The following is an 11973-nucleotide window of genomic DNA, read 5'->3' as shown; positions in this document are numbered from 1 at the left end:
CGGTAACTGAAAGCCACAATCTAACCTTTGTTCTTATGGGGCTTGAGCTACGGCTGATACAGGGCGGTGCTGGTTGCCTAGAATGGTCGGAGACTCAGGGATTCAGGATAGTATCATCATCTATGGCCTTGGACTGCTGTTCCCGTTGTAGATATTCTGCGGAGAGCCCAGCTTGGGAATTGGAAGACTTTCTTCGGAGGATCCAACCACTTGTTGGAGAAGGTCAGTGCACTGCTACTCGTGCGGCGACAAGGCAGGCATGCAAAGTAAAAGTATCTGGTGACCGGGCGACCCTGTGGCAGCTCCGAGACTGTGTTTAGAATTTCAGTGATACAACTCGCCGAAATCCAGGTCGCACCACTATTATGATGGTGCACTGGCTAGTGAGCATAACCACCCCCTTATCCGCCGCTAGTTATCCAATAAGCATACCTTTCATTACATAAGGTGGAAGTAGGCTTCTACACTTATAGATCACATAATATTCCCAAGCCAGCAGATGGAGCCGTCACTCATTCTTCCTGCTTGAGATAGCCTATCATGGCGTCCGCTTGTATTGGTGCATCACTATAAAACAACGCTTCAACAAATGTTGGTGACACTCATGTGGTAAAACCCGCTGAACGTTCGTGTGTGCTCGTCCCAAAAGATCTGGACAGGGGATCCCTCTCCGGCTGGCCGCACCGCAAGGGAGAGGCATGGCAGACCAGCCAGTACATAGCACCCAAAGTCCGGTGGACGAGTGCCTGCTTGCTCTACTCCCATCGGGAGTGGAGGTTCCATGAGAATAAATGAAGAACTGCGGTGACTTGGTATTTATATTCTGTGCGATTCCCTGCCCAGGCGGGCTGGTATGGAACAGCCCTGGAGGCCTGAAAACACCGGCGCTGACGGTGTAGCATCGTAGCCGCATCATCCATTGAATGACACACGATATCGAGGAGGCCTCCATACGAGAAAGATGATTGTGTGCAACCAGAAACAGGCTTTCAAGTCGGCCAGCATAAAACGACTTCACCTTCAGATGTGAATTTCCGTAGTCCTCTGCAGCACTCTATGATCGACCAGCCCGGCATGACCAGGTACTATATAAACCCGTACATCCTTCATCAGATAGAATCCCTCTTTCCTTTTCTTTCTTCCCTTTCCTCAACCACAAGACCTCCACAACGATGTGCACCGCCGAAAACATCTCCATCGACACTATTCAAGAAGCACACGACCTACCCATCATGGCATTGCTGCGGACCAACGACCCAGCTCATCAATTAGAGGAGGATTATTATTCCTCGTGCTTCGACTTCTCCTATCATGGTCTATCACTCGAGCTTGAACGGCTAGGCAGCGAGGATATCCTTTCTATTCTCCCACAGTGGACAGAGGATCAGGCAGCGGACTTTTTCTTCAGCAAGGCCGTTGCCCCTATAACACCATTATCATCTGAAAGCCTTGATGGAAGGAATTTTGAGAACCCTATATTGGACGACATGCTATGCTTCTTGGAACAAAATCCTGTAGCATATGACGACAAGTGGCAGAGGGCTTGGGATGAGCTCTTGGAGGTTGGGCTTGGGCATGATGGAACGACAAATGACGATGCAGCACAAGCTCGTTCCCTCAGCTATGCACGATCACGCAGCCAACCCTTAGGCGGAGTCGGCCAGGTGAATGGTTCGGTTCTCGTGCAGGACGACTTGGAGGATTCAATCCCCCCAGCAGCATCGCTTCCGCTAGAGCACTACGCATGGTCCCACCCAGATTCTGCTATATCAATGTCGATCGAAGAGGACATCTCACAGGTAGCTGAGGCGGAAATTTTAGGTACCCCTTGCCGGAAACGGAAGGCAAGGCAAGCAGATGAATCAAGGCCATGCAAGCGTGCAAGAGGCCGTCCGGCTGGCTCTACCTGGCGCCTCGTCGAGGTCGTCTCCAGGATTACGCCAGTGGCCCAACACTTCTGTTGGAAGCGACGATGTGCATTGTGGGACGATGTCCTTGGGCAAGAATCATGGAGCAGTGAGGACCTTTCGCCCTATGTGTTGGCAGGTCTGCCTTTCCTGTCGTTGGTTGTGCGGCCGGGCGGCTATGGGTTCCCCGTGCCGCTTGTTTGGGACGAGAAGATGCAAAGTTTCAGCGGGTATAATGCCATGAATCAAAAATGGGTGCGTATAACTTGTGGTGAGATGGCTAGGATGTTGGATGACCCAAATGTCGGGGTTGTGATTTCGGGGTAGGAAGTGAGCAGGTTACTGGCCCACATGGGGGTGTACATTGGCAGGTGTTGAAGCTAGTTGGCTACACTGAGACCAATGAAGACCCGGGACTGCCCAGAAGACCCCTCTGCGAAAACAAGAGCTCATAATCACCCTCGGAAAGCAGACGACGGCGGCAGGTTGAGCTGCGCCACTGCCGGCGATGACTGAATCGCCACCTCTCGATGATGGCGTTGGCGGAGCCCACCGTTATGGAAAGTCGCGAGAGAATTCAGGGGAACGAGAGGTGATCCAGGCCTTGGATAGAGAAGGCAAACGGCAGAGGTGCGCATAACCATACTGCAGCACTTGGTGATCTCGAACAGAGACGTACTACATAGTATGGGAAAAACAGTATACAACCGGCCGCCAAATTGTTGGTAGAATATCGAAAATGAGAATTTATTACTGGATTGAAGGATTATTGCGATTGTGACCATGGCATGGAAGCTATTCGGCTCACGTGCCAAGAGAGCATGAATATTGGACGATAATAGAAGCGGGTTAAGGGGGTGGCTGGTGTCAGCCACAGGAAAAGACGGCTGCGCTACGTGGGGGCGCGCTTCCAGTTCAATTGCAGTCAGTGCTCGAAACAGCAACAAATGCCATGATCAATTTATCCGACATAACGACGTAATTTAGGAGGCACGAAAAAGACGATTCTTCTATCGCGCTGGCAACGCGCCGCATAGCGTACGCCGACTACCGACGACCGACGACCGACGACATGAGTCGAAACCCGACACAGCATGGCGGCGAGCATTACAGGAGCGGGAACAAGCTCGCGACTTGAGCAAGGCAGCATGCACGACTATTAAGAGACGATAGCACAGCGACCACGATTGTTATTCACTGTTTTGAATGACCATCAAGCCCGAAGCACGCCGGCATAGAGTCACTCCTTGAGGCCAACGGGGCTACCCAGTCCCCACGAGACCAGCGTGATAGACATTGCCACGACCGACCTGCATGCATCGCATGATAGACGCATCCCGCCGACGATTCTCACCCGACTTCCGAGCACCACTACGTGGTTCATAGAGACCCGAGTCAACGAGACAACAAAGGTCAGCCATTGGCAGAGGAGTGGAGCACCAGCGGTCGGCACACAATGCCAGAGGAGGCAATACGATTCCCCGCTAAGGGTCGTTATGCCTGCGAATGGCCCCATTCACTCCGATACTCCATTCTCAAGCCTTATACCTGATCGAAAAAGGTGTCGCCCAAGGGATCGGCGTCGGCCACGGGGATGAATCGCTCAAACAGGGCTTTTTACCTGCGACAATCAGTCCGTGACCCTCTGGGTTTGCTGCAGGAACCTGTACTTCATGTGAGCTGAACGACCTGCGCCGGAATGAAACATGGTGACTTAGAGCTGTTCGACCTTCTGTGTGCCGTTCGAGCACCTGTGGTCATATGTATACCTCGTTGCGACAGCGGGGGAGACCTACAAAGTCGTGACACTGGCGAGACGTGGGCGTGCGTGAGTAGAAGAGCCATGCCGTACGAGGGCAAAGGTAGACTTACTTCTTATTGTGTTGGGCCAGCTCGGACTGGACGGCGTTGAACTTTTCCAGCAGCTCATTCACTTTATGCAGCAATTCATGGGTATCGCCCGACGTTCTTCGTTTTCAGTACAACGCGCGGACTGGATGTGGAGGGGCCTACGGTGACGGGGAGCTGAAAGGGCCTGGGTCGAGGTCTTGTTGGTCATCAAAGAAGTTGGGAACGTCTGGAAAGGACAGTGGTTGTTGGCTCTGAGGCTGGAGCTTCGTTGCAGAGGGGGCGACGGTCTTGGGCGCAGTCGCAGGCGCGGTGGTGGCATGGCCTGCTGAAGGTCAGCCCTGCCGTGGTTGGCGCGAACGCTGCATACCGTGTCGTTGTGAAGGAAACATGCTGGTAGATGGAAGCGACGGTGAATAGAGGAAGTTGCAGGGGGGGGAGAGCACGACGGACGAAGGGTAATGGGATATGCAACCAACTGAGAGAGCCTCGACCCCACAACTGGTATTTATGTGGCCAAATTCGTGCGGTGCTGTAATGAAGCAGAAACATGGATGCCAGCCCGGCATGGTTGGTAGGCTGGCCTGTCAGACACGGAATTGGGCTTCACAGTTGGGAAGTACTGATCCATCACTTACACTTCTGGGTAGAGGCGAAGTTCTGGACGAAGCATGACTTGCCAAGCATAGCCATGCGTGGGTGAGCCGAGTTGGCAGCATCCGACTCAGAGCAGATGTGGCGGAGGGCCGAAGTGAGCCTACACCGAATATGTCAGCAGTATAAATTTGGGGGCTACTCTTGAGCAAGCGGCCCATCTGCAGCTGCCGTCAGTTCTAGACTCTATGTGTGGGACGTACTACCGTGTTCTGGTGTGGATTCTGACTCAGAGGCATTCTGCGTCCTACGGTCCTCCATTCGAGAGCCAGATCAGCAGAACGAGGTTGACCAAGGCTAGGATCAAGTTCTGTATTAGCACTGCTCCCCAGCCCTGAACTGTTCCAGCAGCGCTTCCGCCCTCGCGCGTGAACAGCCTAACACGCTCCAGGAGGCCACCGACGAGAGCACCAAGCTTGCCCAGAAGAAGGATAAGGGACGAGAAGGTGGTGGCCTCGATGGCGCCCTAGGGGGTGTAGGCAAGGCTGTCGGCAGTGTCACAGGTCCCAAGGACGCTACAGACAAGGTTGGTAACCCCTCAAGGGTACCATCGACACCACGGGTGGTGCTATCAAGATGCACAGCCTGTTCGTTCTAGTTAGCAAAAGGGAAGTTTTGTTTCCCTTAGAATCAAGATCAAAGCTCCCCGTCCGCGCATGGCCGTGAATAGAAAGGGTGTCATAAGAGGGAGCCCCATGAACTGCCTCCGTACCTGCTATCGCTGTCTACTGAAGTGCCGACAGTAGAGTAGGAGATGTCTTGTCGTCTGTCTCGTTCTGCCGCAATATCCACAAGCGAGACATCTTGCTGGCCGATGATGCGCGAGTCAATGGCATACTCCTGTCGATTGCGACATAACGTAACGTTACTCATAGTATGTTGTATCGCTCGAAACATGTGAGTGCATGAGCTATGACGGGAACGACTCCAGCAGAGTACATTCCATTACACGGCCAGCCCTCCTCTCCGTCTTTCAAACAAGACGTCAACCAAAGCTCACGGTCCCGCTTTTTGTGTTCATCATATGCTCCACATGAATCGCCAGGCCTATACATAAAGTGGTCGCATGTGCTTGTAAGCATATGGCTAGCACCCGAGTTGCGAGTGGCGTGGGGAGAGTTTGGTCAATTGGTGGAGAGCTTGGGCCGTATGGCAGCGACACTCGGACCCGGGGGAGGTCCTCAGCCAGAATGAATGACCTCGTCGCTATCGTGGCTTAGGGCCCAGGCAGGCAAAGGCCTGATATCGGGTGGGGGCCTCCTTCATGGACACCTTTCGCTAGAAGATTCACCCCTCATTATCATGATCACGGTCGATGTAGTTGATCTGCTGATGTTAACATCCTAGCCAAACCACCACGAGGGCCTCATGGGTTGACTCGCCGCCGGTGATATCGAGATGCGCGGACCTGGCCAATAGCTATTCACCGACAAGGCGGATTGGCAACACGGTAAAGTCCGTAGTGCTTGCCTCTAAGCTTCACTGAGCCAAGGCTTGGTTGCAACCTCGCGGGCGCCCGTGATTTATGTTCCTACTCAGGAGCATGTACTTTCACCTGCAAGACCAATGCCTAGGGCCATATTGTACATAATTTATGCCCTAACGGCAATGGATCCCGGCCCTCTGGGTGCGTGCTACACCTCCACGCTGAGCGCTTCTAGGCCATCATCGACCAACAGGGCCTGATCGAAGTCAAAGCGGCCGCCGGTGAACCTATCCTAGAATCTGCTGAATAAGGTGTAGCTTTTCTTGGGAGATCACAGACAGTCTGTTGTTTACCAGCGAGAACCCAGTGAGAACTAGCTCATAATTGGTTGGTGCAGGCCCATCTAGAAGCCGGCAGCTGTATTGCATTGAATGGAGCGAAATTGCGCATTCGCAAATGCCATACCGTTCTGGTGGGCCTTTTAACCCAACGGGATTTGAATCAGAGCATTAGTGAGAAGGCCGATGTTGAGCCCCGTTGCAACCTCTGATTCAGCACCCAAGGCGGAGGGTGGGGGTCGGACAGAGGCCGACCGCGTGGGCTCTCGAAGGCGTGACTTGTATAGAGTCACTACGTGCCAGATCTGGCCTACTGCAGTTAAACTCCTAAATTTGAAGGGTTAGTAGATAAGCGCCTCACACGTAACGTTAAAGGAATCCGGCGAATTGAACCAGTCATTTTGAGTAAACGAATGCACCGGCTCCTAGAGGTGCTGCAACATCTTCGGTGCATTGACGCATGGAAGCCCGGCTCTGCAATGCGTAGATAGGTTTGCGCGTATGCTGGCCAGCTGCCACTCTGCCGCCGTCCACGTAAGGCCTGCCTGACTGCAGAAGGCACGTGGCGCTATTTCGCAGCGAAATGGTTGCACCAGGCTGGCCATGAACGAAAAATAACCATTGCCGAGGTGATACTTCCATTCAAATCCGATGCAGAGATAGATCCGCTCCGTGTAAATTGTGACGGTTCAACGTCATTGTTCGTGAATGTCTCCAAGTCTTAGACCGCCCCGGAAGCCAATTAGCCTTCTGGTTGTCAGACACCATCCTAGCTCGGCCAGTCTGCAACCATAAATGATATTACTCTGGTGCAATAGCTGAGACAGGCCCCTTGTGTAACAAAACACATCCCAGCCTTGTGAAACATAATTCATCCTCGCAAGGGTACCGCGATTCATGAATCCCCATGGGGTTGCAAAGTCGAAGCTGACTCGCCATTGGTAGCGAATTCTGCCCTACTGGGCAAGCCCGTCCCGCAGCAAACTTAAGTAAATCTTAGGTATTCACGCGGAAGCGGGTGGGTATCAGAGGCCACTAATGGGGCGGACCAGCACTTGAATTCGTGAGCAGAAGGATGAAGATCTTTTGGTGGAGGTAAATAATTGCATCTATTCGATGACAAGAGCTGACTGTTATAAATATACTGCCAGTTGTTGGGCTCTGGAGCTGACCTACTTGTTAATCTTCGTCGTGCAACTGCGAAGTGACAGCCTTTTACAGAATCGAACATGAGCTTCGCGGCGCTTGACTATCCTCCCAAGCAGGTCACGACGGATCAATATGTCATTGCATCCGTGGTATTGGGTTTCACGCTCGGCTTCGTGTGGCTCACATCACGGGCCGCAGTACGACATACCTGGCACGTTTATAAGGAGCATGGTGTGGTTCGAAGCCCTTATGTATGGATGGTATGGGGCCAAATACTGACATGTGTGGGCTCGGCTATCCTATATTTCCTTTACTTGCGAAGTCTCGTTGTACCCTCGTTAGTACTCCCACCGTTTCCTGGGACTCTACCGGTCTTAATCTGTGAAGTAGCTGACATCAGCTTCGAACGAAGTTTTGCCTTTTATTTCTGCATCTGTACGTGACTACAACTTCTTCCACATCGAATCTTCTATCCTAACTAACGGCTGGTGCATTCTTAGTTACTCTATGGGCCCTACAGGTTCAATTTTTGCTTCAGATCATCGTTAGCCGGTGCTCTATACTCATGCACACCCAGCGGGCATTGCAGCTCACAATATCCGTGGCAGTGTTTATAACACTCGTACAACTAGTGGTATATGCCATTTGGATCCCCGCGAATCTCCGAATTTCGGAGCACTACATATGGATTAGCACCTGGTGGGATCGCTGCGAGAAATGCCTCTACTTTCTTACAGACGCGGCGCTTAACATCTACTTCATTGTGCTCGTCCAGCGCGAGCGGCAGCTTGTCGCTAACGAGATCGCCACACACAAACCCCTTGTGCGGTTCAATATCTTCATTATCGGCCTATCGCTGAGTATGGATTTACTCATTATTTGTTTGATGAATTCAAAAACCATGGTCGTGTGAGCTGCCTTGTCTACTACCTAGACGGACTAAAATTAATATTGCCTGCGCGCCGCGTATATCTAGCTACATACAGTTCCTACCTCTCGCATACATAGTGAAGCTCGACATCGAGATCTCCATGGCCAAGCTCATGGTCAAGATGGCCAGGCAGCGGCTGCGGGAGGTCGGACAGGGGGGTAACGAGGCCCTGTTCAATAGCTCGGCGCTTGGCAATCTGACATACGCAACGACGACCAATAGGTCGGACGAACGGTCTGACGCCTCACGGAACCGCGGTCTTAGACTCGTGCGCAAAGCGGTAGAATCAACGCTGCAGCGGACCAGGACCAGCAGCAGCCGCGATAGCGCTTGCTGGACCACGGAGCTTCCGAGTGGGGACCCGCGCCCACAGCAGGCCCCGCGCGCGATCATCTACCCGCGGCACTACTCCGGAGGGGGCGGCGATGGCAACGGCGGGCAAGAACGTGTGGGTGTTCATACGAGCCGAGAGTTTCGTGTTGAGTACGAGGCGAACCCTATGTACGCCGTGGCCCCGTGGACGGACCCGGCTTCTGACTGGCTCGTTTCCTAGGACGGAAAAGGTCAGCGAAAACGACCGTATCCGTAGAAAATGCCTTGGCCTTCCACTCCTACGCCCGACAACAGGCGGAAACTTTATAGACCGGATAGAAGTGGAGGCCATAGCTATAAGAGTTTATATACATCTGGAGTCTGGCAGACTTGTAGAGAAGTGCAGAGGGGCATCTCCCAACATAATGAGACACCCTTGGCTGATGAAAGCTTGTTTTGTTTTGTGCTTTAATTGAAGTAGTTGGAGGGAACTAAGACCACTAACGTTATCAGATGGTAAATCCATTGAGCATTCAGGGTTCCTTCCACCTGTCGTTACGATAAGCACATTCTCCACGTGCACTGCTATTGGCGTACAAGGGCAGGCAACGGGGAACCCAGTTACTAGCGCACTAACGGAACCAGCGGGCCAGGTCTGGAACCCACCGTTATTAGCATAGAGCTGTTTCCGCGAGCCCGCGTCATTTTAGAATCAATGAGTCGGCCCAGTAGACTTCCGCTAGAAAGCAGCGAAGACCGCTAGAATGACAGTGGAGTACTTTACGTTTCAATCCGTCCCATCTGGGGCCGTCCAGAAGATTAGGAGTTGTTACACAGACGAGAGTTGCGAACCGACTTTACGCTAATAATGATCCTTCTAGGGGGCCTGGTCCTGCTAGGTCTCGCTAGTGCGCCATTGCTACACTCCAACCAACAGGTCTGCAGGCAACTACGGAAGCCAGGACCGAAAACAGCCTGTGGGTATATTCGAGCTGATGCAGCAGAGAGACAGTACTGTATTTTACAGGGAAGGCAGCTGGCCATGTGGGGGCGGGCTTCTAGTTCAATTGCAGGCAGAGCTCAACACGGCGCCCGACTTCGACACTAGGGACGATGCTGTCGAGACGATGCTGTCGAGACGATGCTGTCGATGGAGACTCTTGCGACGGAGTGCACTGCTCAGCCCAGTCCTGCTGATAGATACTGATGTGGTTCCGAAGCCCATGTTGGCAAGATGGATTTCGGTCCTGCTTCTCTTCGGCGTGTCTTGAGAGGATAAGTTTTTGCGCAGCAGGAAGATTGGGCGGTTGGCACTAATGGCGCGGGGTCGCGAACCGGCTCCACGCTAATGGAGTTCAAGGGACCTGACCTGCTAGTCGCACTAGTGCGCTATTGCTACTCAGTAGGCGAGCAAGTGCGAGCAACTATGGAAGCCAGGACCAGAAACGGCTTGAGACTCTTGGAGCTGATGCAGAAAAAAGACAGTACTGTATGTTACTGAATGACTCTGGTTCCATTCGGAATCGGCGCACTTTGAAAAGGGTACAATGGCTATTATCATTTCTGCATACTACTCGGTGGGAATTGGAGACCTCAAAATGCCTCCTGTGAGCCAGCAAGTGCGTCACGGTCAACAACGGAACACAACAATATCGGCGCTGCTGTTCGCTGGCTTTGCTCATTTGGACCGGCGACCCCATCAGCAGCTCGGCACCCTGAGGTCGACATCTGCCCTACCGCAGCTTAACCAGTCTAGACTCTGTACGCCAGAAAGGCACATCAGAAAGAGTGCACACATGTCGCCCATGATCCAAATGTAGAGCTTGCTGAGATACCCTAGAACGGCTACGAAGTAGCATTTCCTACTCACGAGTTATCCTACTTTGCAAGGTTGAGCTGCGTGTATGTCGCACCGTACAGCCCGGCCCAGTGGCATTCTACATGGCCAAAGCTCCAAAAGCGCATACGGCAAAGACGTTCGACGGCGACGGCGACGTCTGGTTCAAGATTGCTCAGGAACAGCCAAACTTTGGCATCTCACAGCTGACGTGGCCGTCGGAGGGACGAACCGAACTGTCTGTCCGAATCCCCCAGTGTATAGTCGCTGGAGACTACTTGCTTCGAGTAGAGCACCTCGGTCTACATGGCGCCTACAATATTGGCGGTGCACAAGTAAGAACATTGTCTGTATCTTGCGGTGGCCTCTGCTTATAACTATGAGACAGTTCTTCCAAGCATGCGCTCAGCTCTCTGTGTCTGGGTCGGGCACTAGGGAGTTCCCTGGAGTCCATCTTCCTGGTGCCTATTCAGTAAGCAGAAGAAAATTGGTAGCATATCGTGATACCTAACGTGCTTGCAGGAGAATGACCCCGGTATCCATGTGAACTTGTGGTGGCCGGTACCTACAAACTACACGAATCCAGGTCCTGTGCCCATACAATGTTGATAGGTTCTTCAGCAAGAAAGATTCCACGCAATTTCTCGTAAGGCAGGGGAATGAAGCTTTTCGTTTCGCATACCGGTCATCATGAGTGAGGTTTTGGCGTTAAACTTGAATGGAAGGCGTGGAAGGAAGCTTTGTGTCTTGACGCTGTCTTGTTAGCATAACAATTACACGGGTGTTAGGGGAATAGCACACTATAAATACTCTACTCCTGTTATCTCCCAGTGATCTCTTTCTGTTCTTCCCATGCCGTTTGCTCTATTCCATTCAACAGCTTCCCTGCATATAAACAACCTCAAAGCATACCTTTACTCTAGTTTCTCTAGCTAGTACGCACCATGTCAACCATCAATACGACTATTTCGACTTCTCAGTCGATACTGGATTCAACAAAATCAATAGACTCTATTGCGCTCGCAGCAAGGAACGCCACCTACCTACCACCATTTCCAACCCCACCGTGTTCGAGAATGCCATCAAGTTTGACGCCACTTGGGAGCCAGTGTGGGTAGGTGCATACGAAATCAGCGGGGAGGGGGCTCCATATTTCTACGAGGCACAAAGACAGAGATGCGCATGACCACTGCTCTCGACAAGCTAAGCTGTTCCATTGATGAATCTATAGTATCTCGCTCTCCTAGAAATAACGAAACGCAGGATGCGTCTGTGGTGAAAGGTATATCCAGACCTGCATAGCCCTCTATGCGCTTCGTATGCTTTACCTGCTCCTATCCTCCGCCAAAATTGGCGACGCTGTCTGCTGTAGTACTAGCTCTTCCACGACCCCCATCGACTTCTGAAGCAGGATAAGTGCTTTATGTAGATTTGCAAGTAGCCTGTATAGATGTCCAACATCGGAGAACGATCGTTCCTCTGGAGGGGATCTCGGCGTGCTTGACTCACCCTCGTCATCGGTCGAGGGGCTGTGCTGCTCTGATATAGCGAAACTGCTTTCGTTTGAGGAC

General features: G+C 52.3%; 2 protein-coding genes across 2 annotated transcripts; both read left to right on the top strand.

Moving 5' to 3' along the window:
• Nucleotides 1-7402: 7402 nt before the first annotated feature.
• On the top strand, nt 7403-8806 carry PG985_005753 (uncharacterized protein; the record flags this gene model as incomplete). Its single annotated transcript, XM_066825522.1, has 3 exons — nt 7403-7757; nt 7823-8229; nt 8309-8806. The coding sequence occupies 3 exons, from the start codon at nt 7403-7405 to the stop codon at nt 8804-8806; spliced, it is 1260 nt and encodes a 419-aa protein (XP_066688682.1).
• A 1733-nt stretch (nt 8807-10539) lies between these two features.
• PG985_005752 (uncharacterized protein) lies at nt 10540-11201 on the top strand (the record flags this gene model as incomplete). The annotated part of the gene is made up of 3 exons (XM_066825521.1): nt 10540-10737; nt 10791-10874; nt 10925-11201. Coding segments are annotated over 3 exons (369 nt in total), but the record flags the coding sequence as incomplete, so codon positions are not given.
• Nucleotides 11202-11973: the final 772 nt, after the last annotated feature.

Source organism: Apiospora marii (genome assembly GCF_038362585.1).
Source record: "Apiospora marii strain CBS 49790 chromosome Unknown utg000003l_segment0_segment0, whole genome shotgun sequence".
Lineage (NCBI taxonomy): Eukaryota > Fungi > Ascomycota > Sordariomycetes > Amphisphaeriales > Apiosporaceae > Apiospora > Apiospora marii.
Note: the sequence above shows the minus strand (reverse complement) of the source record. Positions and strands in the feature narration are given on the sequence as shown.